Here is a 23,595-nt window from a genome sequence, read left to right on the forward strand (position 1 = left end):
GGAACTGGCTTGTGCATCAGTGATGGATAGCGAAGTTCTATTAGGAATATCTCCATCACATCCTCCAGATTCTATGAGAGAATCAGCGGACAAACGCCAGTGACTGTCTTGAATCTAGTTCCACAAGCATGTTTCTTGTATCACAGGCCGACTAATGGCTGGAGCATGGGGTAAATTCACATGATAAAACCTCCAGGATGGCATAGTGGCCCAGATGTTAGCACTGCTGCCCTACAGCACCAGGGGTCCAGGTTTGATTCCAGCCTCGGGTCACTGTGTGCGGAGTTTGCACATTCTCCCCGTGTCTGTGTGGGTTTTCTATGGGTGGTCCTGTTTCCTTCTATGGTCTGCAGATGTGCAGGTTATGTGGATTGGCCATGCTAAATTAACCCTTAGAGTCTGGGTAAATATGTAGGCTTACGGAGATAGGGCCTGGGTGGGATCATTGTTGGTGCAGGCTCAATGGGCCAAATGTCCTCTGTCTGTACTGTATGGATTTTATGAATATTCATAATCACAGCTGACAACCTTATTCGTGCACAATGGTGACCCCATTATTGAAGATAGTGAAACTCAAGCCAAAATGTCCGGAATTCTCCTTCCTTTCCCTCTGTATAAACCTATACCTTTGAGCAAGTTTTTGGCACCCCCTTCTTACAATGGATCCATTTTTCCTTATTTCTCCATGAAGTGTTTTTGGAACATTTTCTAGTTCAAGCATTTGATTTTGTGAAATGGAAATCATGTTAACCCAGTTTATTGGAGCTCTGTGACAGAGTCCCACCTGCTGCAGGTGAAGGGGAATTGGTGGATGTACTGCAATACCCAGAAGGTAATTGATAGGGTGTCACATCAAAGGTTATTGTGGTAAATTAAAGCTGATAGTATGAGGGAAACATGTTGGCATGGATAGAAGAGGGAATAAGGAAGCTACAAAGGAACACAGGTTGGTTAAGTGAGTGGGCAAAGATTTGGGAAATGGAGTATATTGTGAGCAAATTCCACCAGTCTGGCACGCCAAATCCGTCCTCACTCCTCCGCTCCGCCAGGCGGCGCTGCTACTCACTCCTCCACCCTCGAGGCGGCGCTGTCGCTCCCTCCTCCTCCCACTCCCGGCCCGGGCGGCGCCGTCACTCTCTCCTCCACCCGCCAGGTGGCGCTGTTACTTACACCTCCGCTCTGCCAGGCGGCGCTGTCACTTACTCCTCCACCCGTCAGGTGGCGCTGTCACTCACGCCTCCGCTCTGCCAGGCGGCGCTGTCACTCACTCCTCCACTCGCCAGGCGGCGCTGTCACTCATTCCTCCATCCGCCAGGCGGTGCTGTTGCTGTCACTCGGTCGCTCTGACGACATCAGTGTGCGCCGGCAGGTCCTGTTTGTTGCCGGGTGACGGGAGCAGAGGCTGAGAGCATGTTCTACATTAATAGGTGGGCGAGCGCAGCGCACTCTGGGCTCAGTGAGAATGTGGGGCTGATGTGTTAGTGATCAGATCCCGGGCTGGGGGCTGACTGCGAATTACAGAGAACGGGAAAGGGAGAATAAGACATGGGGAGGAGACAGATGGCAGAGAGGGTGAAACGAGGTTGAGGAGAGATGGAGGATTGGAATTGAGAGGGGAACGAAGGGGAGGTAGAGAGTGCGTGTTGGAGGGAAGCGGGGGGGGGTGCAGGTGGACATCACAGGAATCCTACTTGCAAAGTGCTGCCTTCAAATGTGCGTTTCTCGTGATAAGATGTTCACTTGAAGTCATGTTGGATTGAAAAGGCTATTTTCCGTTTAATAAATGAAGTGTTAAATCATGCAGCGACATAATTTTGCATTCCTTGCACAGTCATGTCCCTGCTCCATTCACTGGAGTTAGTAGATGTCCGAGGACAGAAAACCAAGTCAGCAAGCAGTGGCAGAGTGAGAAACATGGAAATGCATGAGACCAAAAAGAAAACATTGTGACAGAGTCCAAAATATACCAGATGAAAAGCTGCACCAAACTGCACTCACTTGCTGTCTTACTCTCTTGTTCTTCCACTGGTTTTTGAATGATAAAACCTGCTTTCTTTTGCATTTCCTCACGTTATCCATTTCAGCCGTTTCTTGGACACTGTTACGTATCTATACAAGTGTTTGGGAGCTGCTTGTTGGGTGTTGGATTTAATAAGAGTAGACGGCGCGGTAGCACAGTGGTTAGCACTGCTGCTTCACAGCGCCAGGGACCTGGGTTCAATTCCCGGCTTGGGTCACTGTCTGTGTGGAGTCTGCACATCCTCCCTTGTGTCTGTGTGGGTCCCCTCTGGGTGCTCTGGATTCCTCCCACATTCTGGAAGATGTGCTGGTTAGATGCAGTGACCCGAACAGGTGCTGGAGTGTGGTGACCAGCAGAATTTCACAGTACGTAAGCCTACTTGTGACACTAATAAATGAACTAGACTGACATTTATTGGTAAATGTGGAATCAAAACTGACATTCTCAAATCCAGCAGTTTCAGAATCTGCTGGTCCTCGGCAATAACATTTCTAATTATGTCTCTTATCAATCTCAGGTATCTCTGTGATGATGAACCTGCCAACAATTTGCACAATGAGGCCCGATCCCAACTCCTGCTGCAGAAGCTTCATGAAGAGGCCAAGTCCAGGCAGCAAAATCTGGGAATTAAAGCAGGCCCCACAGATGGAGAGGAGAGGGGCAGCCGGGGAGGAGACGGGTTTGGGGGAATGCAGAGCAAAAAGAGGAAAAGGGAAGCAAAAGAAGAGGCAACAAGTTCGAAGAAAAGCAGGAAGGAAGCAAAGCGACTGTCAAGTGAATCTGGAGACATAAAAAAAAGTGGGAGAGATACTGACTGCCTAGTACTGAATTCAGACAAGGATGATGTAGGGTCCAGTACCAAACAATTAAGCAGTGCAAAGATGAAGAGGAGCAGTGTTGGAATGGAGAAGAAATGCAAACAGGAGGATCCAGGCACAGATACAGGTATACCTTTTGTAAAAGTAAAATTTATTTATTAGTCACAAGTATGGCAAACCGTAACACTGCAATGAAGTTGCTGTGAAATTACCTGTCAGGTGTTTGCTGTCAGATGTAGTGTGTGTGCTTCCTGACAAGTTATCAGCTAGTGAAGTGGATGAATGCAATAAACCCAGTGAAACACGGTTCCAAATCAAAGTGGGTAGATTCCTGTTACTCCTCTTCCAATACCTGGGGTGTCCTGCTCGCTTCCCAAATCCATGTCCATATTTCCCAGAGCTTCATGTTTGAAATTGTCCAATCACCTTTCTGTCGCTGCCATGATAGCTGTTATCAAAAGATATGAAGGACACCTTAATTTTATATTTGATGCCAAGATGAACTTGTGACCATACATCTGCGCCATCGAGACAGCCTCTTTCCACCTGCTGAAACACTCATCCGTACTTTCACCTCAAGTTGTGATTATTCCAACACACTCCTGGTTAGTCTCCCACATTATGTCCTCCATAAACTCAGTGTCATCTTTGCCAATGTTTTGTGCCAAGTTCTGTTCATCCAATCAGCCCTGGCAGCTTGCTGCTGGAGGTAGGCACCTGAATAAAGTCAGTGGAGCAGTTGTGAGTTTGGGTTAGCCTGTGAGTTTGGAAGTTACAAACTCAGTTGTGAGTTTGGAAGTTACAAACAGCAAAGGGTCGAAAACTTTGCTGGGTGTATTCTATAGGCCGCCCAATAGTGACAGGGAAGTTGAAGTGCAAATAGGAAAACAGATTCTGGAGAGATGTTTTAACAACAGAGTTGTCGTGATGGGAGACTTCAATTTCCCAAACATCGACTGGAATATCCCTAGGGTAAGGGGTTTGGATGGGGAGGAGTTTGTTAGGTGTGTTCAGGAAGGTTTCCTGACACAGTATGTGGATAAGCCTACGAGGGGAGAGGTTGTACTTGACCTGGTACTGGCGAATGAACCAGGGCAGGTGATGGATCTTTCGGTAGGAGAGCATCTTGGAAATGGTGACCATAATTCTATCTCCTTCACAATTGCGTTGGAACGAGATAGGATCAGGCAGGCTAGGAAGGTGTTTGTCTGGGGTAAGGGGAGATACGAAGAAGTCAGGAAGTTACTTGGACAAATAAACTGGAAGGAGGCGTTCTTAGGGAAAAGTACTGAAGGAAGGTGGCAGATATTCAAGGAATGTGTGTCTGGAGCTCTGAATGACAACGTTCCGATGAGACAAGGGGGTTTTGGTAGGTCGTGGGAACCGTGGTGCACAAAGGCTGTGTTGAACCTAGTCAGGAGGAAAAGGAAGGTGTACAACAGGTTCAGGGAATTAGGAGAGGTTAAAGATCTTGAGGAGTATAAGGACTGTAGGAAGGAACTTAAAAGGGAAATTAGGAGAGCCAGAAGGGGTCATGAGAAGACCTTGGCGGGTAAGATTAAGGAGAATCCCAAGGCCTTCTATAAATATGTGAAAGGTAAAAGGATAAGAAGAGAAGGGATAGGACCTATAAAAGGTGAGGGGGGAAAGGTTTGTGTGGAACCAGAAGAAATGGCAGAGGTGCTTAACGAGTACTTCGCCTCAGTATTCACAGTGGAAGCCGATCTGGGAGATTTTGTTATGGATTTCCAGCAGGTGGAAAGGATTGAGTACGTGAATATTAAGGAGGAGGATGTGTTGGAACTTTTGAATTCCATCAAGGTAGATAAGTCGCCGGGACCAGATGGGATGTACCCCAGGATACTGTGGGAGGCGAGGGAAGAGATTGCAGAGCCCCTGGCGATGATCTTTGCGTCGTCAATGGAGACAGGAGAGGTTCCGGAGGATTGGAGGATTGCGGATGTAGTTCCTATTTTCAAGAAAGGGAACAGAGATAGCCCGGGAAATTACCGACCGGTGAGTCTAACCTCAGTGGTTGGTAAGCTGATGGAGAGGCTTCTGAGGGACAAGATTTACGAACATTTGGAGAGGTTTGACATGATCAGGAATAGTCAGCATGGATTTGTCAAGGACAGGTCGTGCCTTACAAGCCTAGTTGAGTTCTTCGATAATGTGACTGAACACATTGACGAAGGAAGTGCCGTGGACGTAGTGTACATGGACTTCAGCAAGGCGTTTGATAAGGTCCCCCATGCAAGACTTCTTGAGAAGGTGAGAGGCCATGGGATCCAAGGGCATTTGGCCTTGTGGATCCAGAACTGGCTTGCCTGCAGAAGGCAGAGAGTGGTTGTGGATGGGGCTTTTTCTGAATGGAGGTCAGTCACCAGCGGAGTGCCTCAAGGATCTGTTCTGGGACCCTTGTTGTTTGTCATTTTCATAAATGACCTGGATGAGGAAGTGGAGGGATGGGTAAGTAAGTTCGCTGATGACACGAAGGTTGGTCGTGTTGTGGATGGTCTGGAAGGATGGCAAAAGTTGCAGCAGGACATAGATAGGATGCAGGACTGGGCGGAGAAGTGGCAGATGGACTTCAACGCAGATAAATGTGTAGTCGTCCATTTTGGCAGAACCAACGGGATGAACGAGTACACTATCAAGGGCAGAAGTCTGAGTAGTGTTGAAGAGCAGAAGGATCTTGGGGTCCGGGTCCACAGGACTCTTAAATCGGCCTCGCAGGTGGAGGAGGTGGTCAAGAAGGCGTATGGTGTACTGGCCTTCATTAATCGAGGGATTGAGTTTAGGAGTCGGGAGGTAATGCTGCAACTTTATAAGACCCTTGTCAGGCCTCATTTAGAGTATTGTGCGCAGTTCTGGTCGCCTCACTATAGGAAAGATGTAGAAGCTATTGAGAGGGTACAGAGGAGATTTACAAGGATGTTGCCTGGACTGGGAGGCATGCCTTATGAAGTTAGGTTGAGGGAGCTGGGACTCTTTTCCCTGGAGAGACGAAGGTTGAGAGGCGACCTGATAGAAGTTTACAAAATGTTGAGAGGAATAGATAGGGTGGACTCTCAGAGGCTATTTCCCCGGGTTGAAATGGTTGCTACGAGAGGACACAGATTTAAGGTGCAAGGAGGGAAGTTCAGAAGTGATGTTGGGGTAAGTTTTTCACTCAGAGGGTGGTGAGTGAATGGAATCGGCTGCCGTCAGTGGTGGTGGAGGCGAACTCGCTGGGGTCTTTTAAAAGACTTCTGGATGAGTATATGGGGTTTAATGAGATTGAGGGTTATAGATAGTTCTGTAGGTTGGTAGGTGTTGATGTGATCGGCACAACTCGTGGGCCGAAGGGCCTGTTTGTGCTGTAGTGTTCTATGTTCTATGTTCTATAGGATATGCATTGCAACTCAGAGGTTTCCAGCATGGAAACATGCCCTTCGGCCTAACTTGTCCATGCCAATTCATGGTTGGTTGCGTCTATATGAGAATGGCATTAATCATGGCTTCAGCCAATGTCTGTATTTGTCAGTTTGTTTGGAGTTTCTTGTCATGCAGATGTTTTCAGGACAGATGTTGGATTTTGAGTTGGCTGCTAACCCCGTGATGCAGAATGCCTCAGCAATATGGTCAGGGCTGCAACTTCCTGACTGGGGGCTGGTTTATGGATGAAATGATTGCTTGCTTGTCAGACTTACAGACCTTCCCACTCTGCATGCCCACCCAACCCCTCTACTAGATCCGAGGATTCACATCTCAATAATTGGGATTCACAACACATGAATAAAGAACAGGAGTAGGTCATTTGGCCCCTCGAATCTGACACACCATTCAATAAGATCATGGCTGACCTAATTGTAACCTCAACCCGACATTCTGCCTACCCATGATAACTTTGTTAATCAAGAATCTATCCGGCGGTGCCTTAAAAATATTCAAAGATTCTGCTTCCACTGCGTTTTGAAGAAGGGACTGTCAACCCTCCAAAAAAATAATTGTCTCCATCTCTGTCTTGAATGAGCGACCCCTTATTTTTAAATAGTGATAGCTGTGAATCAGTGACTGCTGAGTGGCTTCAGCTTGAAGTCATGTTTAAAGTACAGACATCAGTCCAATACTTATTCAAACCGGTTTCAGCAGACTTATTCCAGGGCACTGTTCAAATATAAGGATGTAAGCTTGATTTGCATTCCTTTGTGTAGAAAGGTTGCGGCATGATCGATTCAACATATTTCAAATATCACAGGAATTAAATACAGATAAACTATAATCTGCTGTGGGAATCTAGAACAAGGAGGATATGATCTTAAAATGAGCACCAGACCATTCAGCAGTGAAATTGGGAAACTACTTTTCACAAAGATCATGGTGGAAATCTTCTCCAAAAGGATCTGGATGCTGGGGAGAGTTAGAGCTTTCAGGACTGAGATATAGTTTTCTTAGATCAAGTTATCAAGGGCTATGAAGTAAAGTTGGATAAATAGAATTGAGATGCAGAACAGGTATGAGCTGATTGAATAATGGGACAGGCTTGAGGGGCTGAATGGTTGACTCCTGTTTCTATGTCATAAATAATCTCTCTACTGCCCTGACTGGTTAGCTGGAACTCCAGTCTCTGGACTGGAAACCACAACTTCTGCACAGAAGCCAGAGAGTTAGCACTATGCCAAGACTGCCACCTGAATAAAACCCAACCTTGGGCACAGAGGAGCTGTAGGTCAGCATTTATTTACTGCACTCTACCCTGTGAAATTGGTTGTTATATAAATCTTGTCACTGGGTTGTGGATTGAGTGCAACTCCAGGTCTTGAGAATATACTCTTGGGTGACACAGAGACTGCTGTGCTGATGGGAAAGTTCTTCAGATGAAACACTGAATTGGAAGGTCCACCCCGCTTTTGAGGTGGATATAAAGGACTCTATTTCAGAAAAGAGGAAAGAGTTCCCCTGGTATCTTGGCTAACATTCAAATCTCAGTCATAAAATCATAGAAGCCTACAGTGCAGAAGGAGGCCATTCAGCCCATCAAGTGCGTACTGGCCACAATCCCACCCAAGCCCTATCCCCATAACCCCATTAATTTACCCCAGCTAGTCCCCCTGACACTAAGGAGCAAATTAGCATAGTCAATACACCTAACCTGCACATCTTTGGACTGTTGGAGGAAACCGGAACACCCGGAGGAAACCCACAAAGGCACGGGGAGAACATACAGACAGTGACCTGGAAATTGAACCCGGGTCCTGCTGTGAGGCAGCAAAGCTAACCACTGTGCCACTATGCCAGAACACATTTGCTAAGAACCAGCAGCTGTTTATGGGATGCTAGTGTACAAAATGCTACCTGTACTTTCAGACGTGAAAGGCAGGTGGCAATACAAAATGGAAAGCTTTACAGTATGACAAGGTATGATGTCAGAGTGTGTGGCATTACTGATCTCTTGATGCTTGTTCAAAATGTCCCACAGAGACAGCAGCTGAAACTTTGGACAATGAGGTAAAGTCATTGGATGCTTCTGGAGAACGAAGTGAGACTCAAAAAGGGGAAGCAGACTGGAAGGGATTGGAGGAGCAAGACGATGATGGTGAGAACCAAACGCCAACTGCTCCCAAATCCAGCCTGACCATTCTAAAAGGCTTTCAGAAGAAAAAGGTTCAAAAGGTTAGTCTTCAAATACAAAGCAGTGAACACTCAAGGAATCTACTGATGGGTTTTGATAATGTCAGCCTGGAATACAAAACTAATCTGATGGTCAACAGTCTAGCGAAAGATGCTGTCATCAAGCTGGGATTGGAACAGTTTGTTTGTTTTATATAAAGAGAGTTTTACTCTGCATCTAACCTTGTGCTGTAACTACTCAAAGGGATGTTTGATGGGAGTATCGAGGGAACTTTATTTTATATTTCTCTCTCTCTCGTGTGTGCTTTCTGTCTCCAGGCACCATGCCCTATGTGGCATTTATAATCATATCTTTGCAATTTTGATACAGTAAGTCCATGATTATGCTTGGCAAGGAATTGCAAAGCTTTACCTTCTGTCGTATAGTTGACCCAGGGCCTTCACTGCCGACTCTCCAGTGTAATGAGATAAATTACAGCTACCCATTCGGCAATATTATGAACACAGCTGCCATGACCGTCGAGTCCTGAAATGGAACTCAAATCTGGAAATTCTGGCTGAGAGGCAAATACCACCCAGTATGCCACAAGCCCTCCCATTCTGTATCTAACTGTACAGAACCTGCCCGGAAGTGTTTGAGTGTACAAGGAGCTTTATTCTGTATTTAATCTTGTGCTTTATCTGTCTTGGGAGTGTTTGATAGGGACAGCGTAGAGGGAGCTTTACTTTGTATCTAATGCCATGCTGTACCTGTCCTGGGAGTGTTTGATGGGGGGGACAGTGTAGAGGGAGCTTTACTCTGTATCTAACCCTATATTATACGTGTCTTAGGAGTGTTTAATGGGACAGTGTAGAGGGAGCTTTGTCTAATCTTGTGCTGTACCTGTCCTGGGAGTATTTGATGGGGACAGTGTAGAGGGAGCTTTACTCTGTATCTAACCCCATGCTGTACTTGTCCTGGGAGCGTTTGATGGGGACAGTGTAGATAGAGGGAGCTTTACTCTGAATCTAACCCCATGCTGTACCTCTCCTGGGAGTGTTTGACAGGGACAGTGTAGAGGGAGCTTTACTCTGTATCTAACCCCGTGCTGTACCTGTCCTGGGAGTGTTTGATGGGGACAGTGTAGAGGGAGCTTTACTCTGTATCTAACCCCATGCTGTACCTGCCCTGGAAGTGTTTGATGTGACAATGGAGAGGAAGCTTTAATCTGTATCTAGCCCTGTGCTGTACCTGTCCTGGGAGTGTTTGATGGGGACAGGGTAGAGGGAATGCAGTGGCACAAGCTCATTATTGGCTGATCCACTCCCTCAATCCAGCGGATGCTTGTGTTTTTGGAGCTACTAGAGATTGAACCACATTGAATTTGAGATGAATGGTTAAGATTTAGTCATGGTAAATGATGACTAGGGCGATCGTCGCGTGTCCTGTTCCCATGCATACCCTTCATTTTTTCTTTTACAGGTGCAACGAGTCCTGCCCCAGTGGCTTGCCAAGCCCATGCTGGTCAGCAAAGACATTAAACAGAATCTGAAAGCAATTGAAGATGTTCCAGGAATTGATCAGAAACTACTTCAGAAGCTTCGAACCAATGGTATCCATTCTTTTTTCCCAGGTATGTGGGCACCGCACTATAAAAAGAATATTGAGGTCTTTGTGGGGATGCAGAGGAGGTTTACTGGAATCACAACAAAGACTTCAGTTATGTGGAGAGACTGGAGAAGTTAACATTGTTCTGTTTAGATTACTGAAAGCTAAGAGGGCATTTTATAGAGATATTTATAATTGAGTGATTTTTGTAAAGTTCAAAAGGAGACACTGTTTTCACTAATAGGAGAAATATATTCCCTCGTTGAATATATTTAAGTCATGGGTAGATAGATTTTTGATAGACAAGGGAATTAAGGGTTATGGGGAGAAAGTGGGAAAGTGGAACTGATCCACTGCAGATCAGCCATGATCTTCTTGAATGGCAGGGCAGGCTCAAAGGGCTAGATGGCCGACTCCTGCTCCTATTTCTTATGTTCTAATGAGAAATGAAGAGGAAATAAGATCATTTGTAAAGTAGCTAGTGGTGGGGTTGGGGTAGATTATATAATGCGGTGAGTTGTGAAAAGGTGGTGCAGGCACCTTTAATGCTGCAGTTGTGTCTTACTGTTGTTGTGGGGTGCACGGGCCTGGCTGGTACCAAGGGATAAACTCATCTTTACAGTCCAGCTGCTGAGCATCGCCAGGGTACGGTGCAGAAAGGTAAATCTGGCAGGAGAAATTTGCAAGCATCTCACAAAATAATATAAATGGAAATCTATTTCCTGATGTTGTGTGAACACCACCAGCATTGCTGAAATTCATGATGAACAGAAATCTGTCTAACATAGAAATGGAAGTAAAATGTTTTAGTGAATGAATGATTTGCATGATGTTGCACTGAACTGGAGCAGGTAGACACTTCCAGATATAATTCCTGTGCTATATTAACCAATTTCAACTGAGCTGAGATTAGGGATGCCACAACTAGTTCTGGTATCCTAGGGCTAAAGAACATGGATGGAAGGGGATGGGGGGGGGGGGGGGGGGGTGAGGGGTGAGGAATTCATCCAGTGAATGTTTGTGGAGGCAAACGGACTGGTTCTAATGCAGTCCATAGTCGAATCTAGACTAATGTGTGAACAACCTACTGTTTGGTGAGGCATTGTAATGTTCGAAGGCAGTATTTTTGCTGTGATCAGCAGATGTTTAATAATCATGGTGGGTTGAGCAGAAAAAGCTTTCCAAATTGTACTTCTTTTTAATGTATTTTTTCATTTTTAACAAAAGAGCAAAAAAGCTCTGCGATTGGTACACTACAGCAAGACCTCATTCAAACAAGTGCATGTAGGAAGAGATGGAAAAAAATACAGTTGGTATGGATTATTCATTGTATCCAACGTCTCCTATCATACAAGTAATGAAATGATATATCAAAGGATGGGGGTTGAATCAGGCTAACTGGATAACAGGATGCAGCCACAATTGTCTCAGTGGTGCACAACCAAACTCACAGGATAATGGCAACAGAGCTACAGAACTTGGGGAGAGCAAATCTTTCATAGAAGTTGAAACATGAGCAGTCAATTCAGCCCTTTGAGCCTGTTCCGCCATTCATTTTGATCATAGTTGACCATTGAATTCGATATCCTGATCCCCCCCACTCCCCATATCCCTTGATCCATTTAGCCCCAAGAGCTATATCTAATTTCTTCTTGAAATCAGTTAACATTTTGACCTCAACTACATTCTGCAGTAGTGAATTCCACACATTCACCATCTTCTGGGTGAAGAAATTTCTCCTCCCCTCACTTCTAGAAGGTTTACCCTTTATCCTCAAACTATTACCTATGCTCTGGACCCACCCCCACCCCCACCACCATTGGGAACATTCTTTCTGAATCTACTATATCTTACCCTGTTAGAATTTTATACATTTCTATGAGATCCCCTCTCAGTCTTCTAAACTCCAATTAATATAATCCTAACCAATTTAGCCATTCCTCATATGACAGACCTGTCATTCCAGGAATTCACCTGGTAAACCTTCACTGTACTCCCTCTATACCAAGAACCTCTTTCCTCAGGTAAGGACACCAGTACTCCAGATGTGGCCTCACCAACGCCCTATGCAATTGCAGCAAAACTTCCTTATCCTTATACTCAAATCCTCACACTATGAAGGTCAACATACCATTTGCCTTCTTTACTGCCTGCTGTACTTGCACGCTTTTAGCAACTGATGCACAAGGACTCCAAGGTATCGTTGAATATCCATCTCTCTCAGTTTACATCCATTCAAGTAATAATCTGTCTTCCTATTATTGCTACCAAAGTGGATAACCTTACATTTATCTGCATTATACTGTATCTGCCATGCAGATGCCCACACACTCAGTCTGTCCAAATCATGATGAAGCGTCTCTGCATCCTCCTCGCAGCTCACTCTCCCACCCAACTTTGTATCATCTGCAAATTTGGAGATAATGCATTCAGTTCTTTTTTCCAAATCATTCATATATACCAATACTTATGAACAGTTGGGGGTCCTAGCACAGATCCCTGTGGAACCCCACTAGTCACCGACTGCCAATCAGAAAAAAGACTCATTTATGCCAACTCTTTGCTTCCTACCTGCTAACCAGCTTTCTATCCATCTCAAGACACGCGGTGGTTAAACCGCTAAGGATTTTTGTGCCACACTTGGGCATGCATCAAAGAATGCTTCCCTTGGAGGCACCAATGGTATTGTACATCTTTTCCAGATTGTGCTTCCTAATGATGTAATGTTTTTAAAACGTGAGTGATTTGGTTTTTAATTTCTTTTGTTTTCCCACTGTGCGCCATTTGCTGCATGTAAGCAAATGATGTGGTGACGAGGGATATTTCTGCTTCTGAGTCAGAGCAAGTTTTTGACCTTTCATTTGGCATGATCCTCAAAATGGGCAAGCTTTCTCTGTAAATGACCATTTGCCTTATAAGCCATCTATCATTCTGCAGTGGCAATGCTTTGCCAAGCCAATAATAGCTCAAGCCGATATCCTGCTTTACAATGTTCATCAGGACTCACCTGATGAAGGGGCAACGCTCTGAAAGCTTATGCTATCAAATAAACCTGTTGGACTTTCTAATTCTTCCATGGTCTCCCCCTTCTGATCCATAAATCTCCACGCCTGCGAGATTTCAGTATACCTCCAAATCTGGCCCCTTTGTGCTTCCCTGACTTTTGATGTTCTGCTGTTGGGGCTGTGCTGTCAGGTGTTTTGGCCCAACAGTTTTGGAATACCCTCCCCTCTTTAAACTTGTCTGTCTTTGACAATGCTCATTGAAACTTGTTAGACCGATGACCAAAAGTTCCATCCGTCATTAGCCATTGCCCCATTTTCCTTGACATCTTCTGGTGAAATGCCTTGCATCATTTTACTGTTAAAGATGTTTAATTATGAAATCTGCTTAGGTAGATTTTTATCCATCTACTGACCTCTCGAGAGGTTGTTGATTGGTATGTGTAACTGAGCCAGTCACTCTGATCGAGTGTGTGTGTGAGAGAGTGAGTGTGAGCACCCTTAGTGGGTGTGGCTGTAAGTGCTTGGAGGTAGTTGGAGTTTGTAACTGAACGGGGGGCGGGGTGGAGGGCATCCATGACACAGCTTTTAAAATTACAGTTACAATGCCAGGAAGCACTTCTTCAAACAAAGGGTAGTGGAGATTTGAAAAACTCATCCCCAAAAAGATCATGAAGATAACTGACCATTTCAAAATTGAGAGCTAAATTTTTATTGGGTAAGGTTATTGAGGAACATGAAGCAAAGGCAGATGAATGGTTGAACGGACTCGGAACTGAACAGATTACTCCTATTCTTCTTGCTGCCATTTGTAAGTTGAGGCTTTGGAAATCATTGCTGAATGGATGAATGTGGCAGGATTAGCATTTTTTCTGTACACTTGTGCTGCCTGTGCCAGCAGTGCCCTGCTGTTAACCTGTGTTGTATTTGATCCTGTTCCACCTCCTGCAGTTCAGACTGAGGTGATCCCAACTCTGCTGGAGAGCTCGAAAAATGGGCTGATGTTAGGCAGAGGCGGCTACAGGCCGAGAGACATTTGTGTGTCTGCACCGACTGGTAGTGGCAAGACCCTGGCTTTTGTTATCCCCGTTGTTCAGGTGAGTCTGAAACTTGTTTGTTCTGTGGCAGTTTACAGATATTGGTCCATTTAATATTTTTGGAAGAACACAGCCATTTCTCCCTTTGTTGTTATTTAAATGGTTAAGAACATAAGAACATAGGAACATAAGAAATAGGAGCAGGAGTAGGCCATCTAGCCCTTCGAGCCTGCCCTGCCATTCAATAAGATTATGGCTGATCTGTTGTGGCTCAGTTCCACTTTCCCGCCCTCTCCCCATAACCCTTAATCCCCTCTCTTATCAAGAACCCATCAACCCGCTTCTTAAAAATATTTAGCGAGGCAGCCTCCACCACTTCAACGGGCAGAGAATTCCAGAGATTCACCACCCTTTGAGTGAAGAAGTTCCTCCTCAACTCTGTTCTAAACCGCCTCCCCTTTATCTTGAGGCTGTGCCCCCTAGTCCTACTGTCTTTTTTGAGCAGGAAGAGTCTCTCCACCTCTATCCTATCCATCCCATTCATCATCTTATACGTCTCAATGAGATCTCCCCTCATTCTTCTAAACTCTAACGAGTACAAGCCTAATGGGTGTACTTGCAACAGTTTGCCAAGGAGTAATTACCAAAATTGTTCATTATCAAAAAATTTATTTAGCTCATGACTCCTGGGGTCCTCCATCACTAGGTTTCCTGTAAGATTGTACTTTGCAGTGAAGTGGCTCTCTCAATGACATGAAGCTAGGTTTTATTCTATTCCTGAGAGCCAATTGATGAAGGATAATATTGGAGGCAATCTTCATTTAGTTCTGTATTTAGTCACAGAGTGAAATTTTACAAGCATATACCTCTACACCACAGTTTTAGTAAACCCTAACTAATGCCCTCACCTACGTATATGTTTTTTATTCATTCATGGGTGTCGCTAGCTGGCAGTATTTATTGCCTGACGGCAGTTAAGATGCAACCACATTAAACAGTTTTGATGTGCAGTTAACAGACTATGCTAGCATAGTGATCTGGGTTCATTCCTGGCTAAAGCAAACTGTCATGGCAACACAAGTTTAAAAAGTAAGTCTCTAACCCCAGCCACCTGCTGTACCAAGTCAGTTACTTTGTCCTTGCTGGCAGATGGCGGAATATTATGTGATGTTGTGGAGATGCCGGTGTTCGACTGTGGTAAGCACAGTAAGATGTCTCACAACAGGTTAAAGTCCAACAGGTTTATTTGGCAGCATTAGCTTTCAGAGTCTCAAGCTCTTTCGTTAGGTGAGTGTGGACTTGTGTTCACGAACAAGGCATATAAAGACACAAACTCAATTTACAAGATAATGGTTGGAATGTGAGTCTTTACAAGTAACCAAGTCTTAAAGGTACAGACAGTGTGAGTGGAGAGAGGGCCAAGCACAGGTTAAAGAAATGTTATTGTCTACATCAGGACAATTAGTGAGATTTTGCAAGTCCAGGCAAGTCGTGGAGATTACAGATAGTGTGACATGAATCTAAGACCCTGGTTGAGGCCCCAACTGGGTCTTGGGTTCATGTTTATCTGATTGGGTGACCAAAACTTTAGTATATGGTATTTAGAAGATGCCAGACAGTGGACCCTCGCAGAACGGCTGGAATATTTAGGGGATGATCTTGATCCTGCACTGTTCGCCTGTGGGATCAGCGGTGGGGGCTCAAGATCTGGTGAAACACGGAAATCACAGATGTCGCTTGTGAGATTAATTTCCAATTTTCACCGCCCCTTGCTGGCAGTGTAATCAGGTTTGTGCCCATAATGGGCACGATCCTAAATTTACATTCATTTTGATAAATTTGAATATTATTAAAGATCACCCTTCCCCCTTCACTAAATTTTCATACCTCGCCAACATGACCACATGGCAGCAAAGTTTACAACAGGTTCACCCAGACATGAACCTGTTGAGGGTATCCCTCCAGGGTCACAAAGCTCAGTATAGCCTCCAAGGGAGAGGGACATGCCCGGGCTCCTCCCCAGTTGGCGTTGTGCCATGAATGGGCCCTTGTAGAGGCCTTGTAGGGGGAGGGGGGCATTCATGTGTTAGGGGGAGGGGGAGAGGGCATTTGATGAAGGGAGATTGAAATGCTAACAATGATGATTGTGGGAGAAAGGGAGATAGATGCTGGTGATTATGATTGTGGGGGAGATACCACTGGTGGAGATATTTGCTCGATTGAATGCCCTCTTCATTTGTATTTATAGAGTTTCTGTTGACAGATAATTCTGTGTTTTGTCCATCTTGAGATTTGTTACATTGGGAAGATTCCACAATGGCACAATGTGTTCATAATTTACGGATGGGATGGTGGGCTGAAGTCTGCTCCGTGTTTTTCTGGAAGGTAGCTGACTGAATGTGGGTATTGTAATAGTATGTAACAGATTGAGTGTAAATCTGTTGGCAACGGACTGCTGTGTCACAAATTATATTCTCTTTTTGTCTCTCCCCCAATGCTGCTTGGTGACTGAAAAGCGTACATGTCCTTTTCTTGAAGGCACTGCTGGGCCTGAGCAGAAAACATTAATCATGGTTCAATTGCTAGCACACTTGCCTCAGATCCAGGAGATAATGGGAGCAAGTCCCACTGCAGAGGCTTGAGCACATTGTTCCAGGCTAACAGTGTAGTGCTGAGGGAGTTAATCGAGATTCCATCTGTCAATTCAGGTGGATGCTGATGATTCCATGGCAATATTTCAAAGAAGGTCTTGGGAGTTCTCCCTGATGACCTGGCCGATATTTGCTCCTCAATCGATATCATGGGTTAGCTGGTTATTATCACATTGCAGTCCATGGAAGCTCAATGGGCACAAATTGACTGTCACATTTTCCAAGCTTCGACAGTAATTAGGATTCAAGAGTACCTCACTGGCTTTGAGGCGACTGAGGTCCTGAAAAGCGATGAAGAAATATAGGTCCTCCGTTGCTTGTTTGTCTCGTGCATCCCAAATAAATCCTGGCTTTGTTTACAGGCTCTGATGGACCGTGTGGTGTGCAGAGTTCGAGCCCTGGTCGTGCTGCCGACCAAGGAACTGGCACAGCAGGTAATGGAAAAGGAGCAGCTTCCATCTTGCTCTGGCTTGTCTTTTTGGCCCATTCTGATTTGTCAGGGGTCAGGAATGGGGGTGGGAGTTGATATCCTGATCGTCCATGGAATGCATTGGGATGGCCTTAGGTTTGCATTCTTCAGCTCAGTCCCGTCACTGTGGACAGGCCTGGGCAGAGATCCGCAGTGAAGGAGAGTTAATCTAGTTCATTCTTGAATACCACCGATTTGTGGAGCTCAGACCAACATTGCTGCAGACCTCAAAATCATTTGTGACTTAAACATACAAGAGAACAAAATGCTTTTCTTTACAGAAAAAAAGGTGGGGGAGGACTTTGCCTTCAATTAATAATAAATGGCCACTCTAAATATTAATACTCCTGTTCCCATTGAACTTTGCTTCACTCCACAATGATGGATGTCTGAAAAACTGTGTTGCAATCTATGGTACGGCTGCCAATCTTCTGTCAGTTCCACTCTGCAAATGGACCACTGGGAGGCTTGCATGAACAGCCTATGTCGACCCAGAGTCTGCTGAATAAAGGTACAACTTTTAGGAAGTTGCTGTCTTTTCCATATTAGGAAACATGCCTGTCATTTTGCCAAGCTTTCACCCAAAGTGGGAAAACTGTCTGTACAAGCAGTGTGAGTGGCTCTACCTGTTGGCAATGCCTGGTCAACCAGTCTGTTTTTGCCTCAAGCTGACATTGACTGAAAATGCCATCAACTGTGGGCTCAGACTTGTCGATGTAGGTCAGCCTCATCCTCTGTGTGTACAAATCCTAACTTGCAGCTCATACTCTGTGTTCTGGAAGGGTAGAGGGTTTTAGTTAAGTCGGGTAGCATGGCCAGTGCAAGCTTGGAGGGCCGAAGGGCTTGTTCCTGCGCTGTAATTTTCTTTGTTCTTCTGAAACCCCTTTCAATTCTGTATCTAAAACTGAATGATGAAACACTGGTCTGTGTTGACATTGATCTGAATGACTCAACTAACATGCCACTTTTTGTTTAAAGGATGATTTTCTTCTCTTTAGGTATGCAAGGTTTTCAGTAGTTATGTTGAAGGCACAAGTCTGAAAGTAGTGATTGTTGCTGGACAGAAAACATTTGCAGCAGAGCAGACCTCTCTTGTTGAGCATACGTAAGTAATTCTAATTTTGTTTTCTTTAATGAACAGACTTGAGTTCTTGTTTTTGCAATTGTGAAATAATGGAAGCAGAGTAACTAATCCACGTCACTGGAACATACATAAGAACATAAGAACATAAGAAATAGGAGCAGGAGTAGGCCATCTAGCCCTTCGAGCCTGCCCCGCCATTCAATAAGATCATGGCTGATCTGTTGTGGCTCAGTTCCACTTTCCCGCCCTCTCCCCATAACCCTTAATCCCCTCTCTTATCAAGAACCCATCAACCCGCTTCTTAAAAATATTTAGCGAGGCAGCCTCCACCACTTCAACAGGCAGAGAATTCCAGAGATTCACCACCCTTTGAGTGAAGAAGTTCCTCCTCAACTCCGTTCTAAACCGCCTCCCCTTTATCTTGAGGCTGTGCCCCCTAGTCCTACTGTCTTTTTTGAGCGGGAAGAGTCTCTCCACCTCTATCCTATCCATCCCATTCATCATCTTATACGTCTCAATGAGATCTCCCCTCATTCTTCTAAACTCTAACAAGTACAAGCCTAGTTTATTCAGCCTCTCCTCATAGCTCAATCCCCTCAACTCCGGTATCAGCCTAGTAAACCTCCTCTGCACTCCCTCCAGGGCCAAAATATCCTTGCGCAGGTGCGGCGCCCAAAACTGCACACAGTACTCCAGCTGCGGCCTCACCAATGCCCTATACAGCTGCAGCAAGACCTCCCTACTTTTATATTCAATCCCCCTCGCTATGAAGGCCAGCATCCCATTTGCCTTCCTGACCACCTGCTGCACCTGCAAGCTGGGTTTTTGCGACTCATGCACAAGGACCCCGAGGTCCCTCTGCACCGTCGCCTGCTGCAGTTTTTCGCCACGTAAGTAATAGTCCTTCCTACCATTCTTCCTACCAAAGTGGACCACCTCACACTTGCCAACATTAAATTCCATTTGCCATTTCCTGGCCCATTCGCCCAGCCTATCTAGATCCTTCTGCAGACTCTCCACACCCTCCGCACAATTTGCCTTTCCCCCAATCTTGGTGTCATCACCGTTTCCCTACATCTGGTCAGTTGCAAAGTTAAAGTTTGTTTTCCAAAGATTCAAGCATTCGGTAGTCAATCATTCTTTAACCTAAAACAGAGTTTCCCAAACTGTGGGTTGTGAGCCCCAGTGGAGTCAAGATGTTGGGGTCACGGGCTCTGAGGCAGCAGTGGAAGCTGTGGATTGAGTTTTAACAAGGCCCCTTTAAATGTTTGTTATTTTCTGTCCTTGACGGAGGCTGTTCACTGAGGCCTAATTGTAACTACAACCAGAATCTGTAAAAATGTGAGTCGTCGTTCTTTTCAAGATAAAGCCAACACATTGACACATGCCATGGCCCTGCCCCCATGGTCAACTGCCCACTCACTGCAGTTCAACAAGTCTTCCCCCAGCCCCAGCCCCTCTCCATTCCCTGCTCATCAATACCCCTTTTCCAGTCTCTTCTGACCCCCATCCCATTTTTCACTCTGGGGTCACATAAAGGTATTAAAATGGGATCACATAAGAAAATATTTGGAAAGAACTGGCCTAAAACTTAAGCTACCTCTTGAATTTTCATAACTAGCAAGCCTCCCTCAGCAGAATCAGCATCTTTGAATCAGTTAAATCTAAGCCGTTTCCCTCTTCTTTGCTTGAGCTCAGGTTTTTGCCTTCCAGGCTTTCTTGAGTTAAGTCAGACAGCTGCATAATCCTGGATGTGAGGGGTTAATGCAAGTGAGTGAGGGAGGCTGTTTTCCAACAGCATGGAGAAGTTACAAGAAGGATGTGGAGGCGTTGGAGAGGGTGCAGAGGAGGTTTACTAGGATGGTGCCTGGTATGGTGGGGAGGTCCTATGAGGAGAGACTGAGGGATTTAGGGTTGTTTTCGTTGGAAAGAAGGCGGCTAAGAGGGGATCTTATTGAAACATATAAGATGATTAGAGGTTTAGATAGGGTGGATAGTGATAGCCTTTTTCCTCGGATGGAGAAAGCTAGCACGAGGGGGCATGGCTTTAAATTAAGGGGGGGTAGCTACAGGACGGATGTCAGGGGTAGGTTCTTTACCCAGCGGGTGGTGAGGGATTGGAATGCCCTGCCTGCTGCAGTTGTAAATGCGTCTAGTTTGGGGGCGTTTAAGAGATCTCTGGATAGGTTTATGGACGAAAAGGGATTGGTATAGGCTAGTGGGTCATTGTTTTTGTAACTGGTCGGCGCAACATCGTGGGCCGAAGGGCCTGTTCTGCGCTGTAATGTTCTATGTTCTATGTTCTATGTTTAGATGATGTGTGAGACTATGTCTTCGTACATTGAGCTAAACTCATTCTCCATTTTATCTTCATTGGGCGCTTCAACCCATCCATCAGGGATGGCCATCAGCACAGTCAGTGCTGCTCTCAAACTGGGAATAAGAAAGTGTTGGGGATTGAGGTTGTGTTAACCACTCCTGACATCCATTGACATGGTCAGAGCACCTGTAAGTGTGAGGAGCACCTGCCATTTTATACTGAGCTCGTGCAGCACGTTTGAAACAAAGGAAAACATTGGTGCTGGGACTACCCGTAAGACACAGCAGCAAAATCATAATTAGGTTACAGTAAATAATTTAACGAAGAGAGACAGCGGAACTGTTTTTATCTAGCACTTTACCTCATCTTCAGGAGATTCTTGACTTTACACGCTGTGAAACCCTTCAAAGTGCAGTTAATGTAGGTCAGCACAGCAGGCATTTTGCAGGGAGCAAGATTTCACAAATGGCAGTGTGATGGTGGCTGAGGGGGGAATGGTTACCGAAATGGTGCCTGCCTATTGATCTTTAAAATTCAGCGAGCAGGATTTAACCTCTCTTGGTGTAGTGCTCCATCAATACCGTGTTAGACTGTCCACCAAAATTATGTGCCTTAAGTTCTGTATGTAACTTTAACCTTCAGGTGAGAGAACTATCACTGAGCCAAGCTGGTACTCAATTTAAAATCAGCGGTAGGAAAAGTTAAATTGATATGAAAGATTAATTCAGAGTTAAGCAAAAACAGATGAAAAGTTTGGAATGGCTTAAACTTTTAAATCAAAGTATACTGGATATCTACGAGCATCTGACAGCAAGTAGAGTTATCCCAGTAGGTTTTCTTGTTCTTGACAGCTTTTAATAGCAATACTTAAGTTTAGTCATTGTCATAAGCAAAAAATATCAATTTGACCGACATGCTTCCATAGATGCTGGAATTTGACAAAAACGAGCTTTCACAGAAAAATGTGGGGATGGGGGAGAGTGATGTAGAACATCACCCTGCATTTATGTAGCATTTCTGATGTACAAAAGCACCTGAAGGCACTTCACAGATACACAAGGTGGAAACAAAGGATGCCAGGCCAAAGGAAATATTAGGAGAGATGAACACATGATTATAAAGGTGGGTTTTAGGAAAGCTCTGTGTAGAGGGAGGTAGAAAAGAGGAACAGTTCAGGAAGGAGAAATCTAGAGCATAGAGCCAAGTCAATTGATGGAATGGTGGAGTAAAGAGAGGGATACCTAAGGCTCCTCATGCTCCATTTCTAGGTGGATTGTAGAATGAAGAAGATGCCAGGGATGGGGAGAGATGAGGCAGTGATAGATGAGAATTTTAAACTTGGGATGTCAGGATTGACTGAGGGGCCAATGTAGGTCAGCAAGGGCAGGACAAATGGGTCTTGCTATAGGACATGGCAGCAGAGGTTTTGATATATTGAAGCATACAGAGAGTAGACACTGGGATGCTGGCCAAAGAAATGTTGAGTCTGGAGATTACAAAGGTAGGGATGAAGGTTTCCTCAAGCAGATGGGCTGATTTAGTGTGGAGGTGGGTGGTGTTAGGAAGGGGGAAGTAAGCAGTCTGTGATAGAGTGTAGGGAAATTTCAGCTCTGGATTCCTTCACTGTCACTGGGTCAAAATCTTGGAACTCCCTCACAAACAGCACAGTGGGTGTACCTACACCATGGGGACTGCAGCGGTTAAAGAAGGCAGCTCACCACCACCTTCTGAAGGGCAATTAGGAATAGACAATAAATGTTGGTCTAGCTGGTGATGCCCAGGCCCCAAGAATAGATTTTTTAAAAAAGTTTATCAGCCTGAGATGCTGATTGGGTCAGTAAATAGTGTTGGCAGCAGGATATAAATTTGTGATGTGCGCCAAAGACAATGGCTTTTGTCTCCACGTTCAGTCAATTGGAGGAAATTGCAGCTCATCTAAAATGAAATGTTGGATAAACAATCTATCTGTACAGAGATAGTACAGAGTTTGAGCTAAGTGACATTAAGATACATGTAGAAGCAGACCCTATTTCTGTGGATGATGTTGCCAAGAAGCAGCATGTAGATGGGAAATACAACGGGGCTAATGTAGGTTGATCCTATGTGGGACTCTGGAAGTAATGATGCTGTACAGGAAGATGAGCCATTTGCAGATCACCTCTCCAGTGGAAAGTTAAAATAGCCAAGCTGGGAACATAACACCACCTGAACAGGGGTAAAGAAAGCTCAACCTACCTTGTTGCTTCACTAGTAATCGGTTAGCTTTTAATTACCTGCTTTTTTAGATGTAAGTACATTATTGCCCCTTATTGTTGTTGCCCTATTATAATTGATGAGCCAGAATTCGTCACTGCCTGTGATAATGAGTCATTTTTCCTGCTTTCATTAACCGCAGGGTTGCTGGCTGCCGCAGCTTGGCAGACATCGTGGTTGCAACTCCAGGTCGTCTAGTTGACCACATTTCCAAGACGGATGGATTCAATCTGCAGCATCTCCGATACCTGGTAAGGCTTAACCACCTCGCCCAAAGACAGTGGATTAGTTTCTCTCAATAGTTGCAGTATTCCTCCTATCTAGTTTTGTCAATTAGTTCACAAGTGCTGACCTCCTCTCCCATACCTCGAGGTAGTCACTCTCCATGCAAGCTAAGGAGGTGAGTGTTGGCAGGATTCAATTGTGGTAGGTCTCCCAGTTGAGGTCCTCAACTGATCCCTTGGTATATACTCATCATCGGATAGCAACGATGCTTGTTCCTGCTCTGGGGAATAGTGCAAAACTCTATCCCCACCTTGTAAAACAACAGATGTGTCAAAGTCATAGGCCTAAAGGTTGTGATTATGTTTCAGATAATTGATGAGGCCGATCGAATGATTGACAGTATGCACCAGCACTGGCTGAACCTAGTAGTGAAGGCAGTATACCAAGTGGGTGAATGCTCAGCTCCAAGCACCTTGTTCCAGAGGACAGAGCCAGGAGTTTGTACGGCTGCAAGG

General features: G+C 45.1%; 1 protein-coding gene across 1 annotated transcript in view; it reads left to right on the top strand.

Moving 5' to 3' along the window:
* The first annotated feature begins 1,368 nt into the window (after positions 1-1,368).
* Positions 1,369-23,595, top strand: part of ddx51 (DEAD (Asp-Glu-Ala-Asp) box polypeptide 51) — a 44,752-nt gene continuing 22,525 nt past the window's right edge. Inside the window, exons 1-9 of the mRNA XM_080208562.1 lie at positions 1,369-1,427; positions 2,538-2,965; positions 8,300-8,493; positions 9,914-10,064; positions 13,993-14,138; positions 17,092-17,163; positions 18,197-18,303; positions 22,998-23,106; positions 23,449-23,594. Coding sequence (XP_080064688.1) covers positions 1,411-1,427; positions 2,538-2,965; positions 8,300-8,493; positions 9,914-10,064; positions 13,993-14,138; positions 17,092-17,163; positions 18,197-18,303; positions 22,998-23,106; positions 23,449-23,594 — 1,370 coding nt within the window. The 5' untranslated portion in view covers positions 1,369-1,410. The remainder of the gene's footprint in view (positions 1,428-2,537; positions 2,966-8,299; positions 8,494-9,913; positions 10,065-13,992; positions 14,139-17,091; positions 17,164-18,196; positions 18,304-22,997; positions 23,107-23,448; position 23,595) is intronic.

The sequence above is a fragment of the Carcharhinus amblyrhynchos genome, chromosome 20 (assembly GCF_965287045.1).
Source record: "Carcharhinus amblyrhynchos chromosome 20, sCarAmb.v2.hapA, whole genome shotgun sequence".
NCBI lineage: Eukaryota > Metazoa > Chordata > Chondrichthyes > Carcharhiniformes > Carcharhinidae > Carcharhinus > Carcharhinus amblyrhynchos.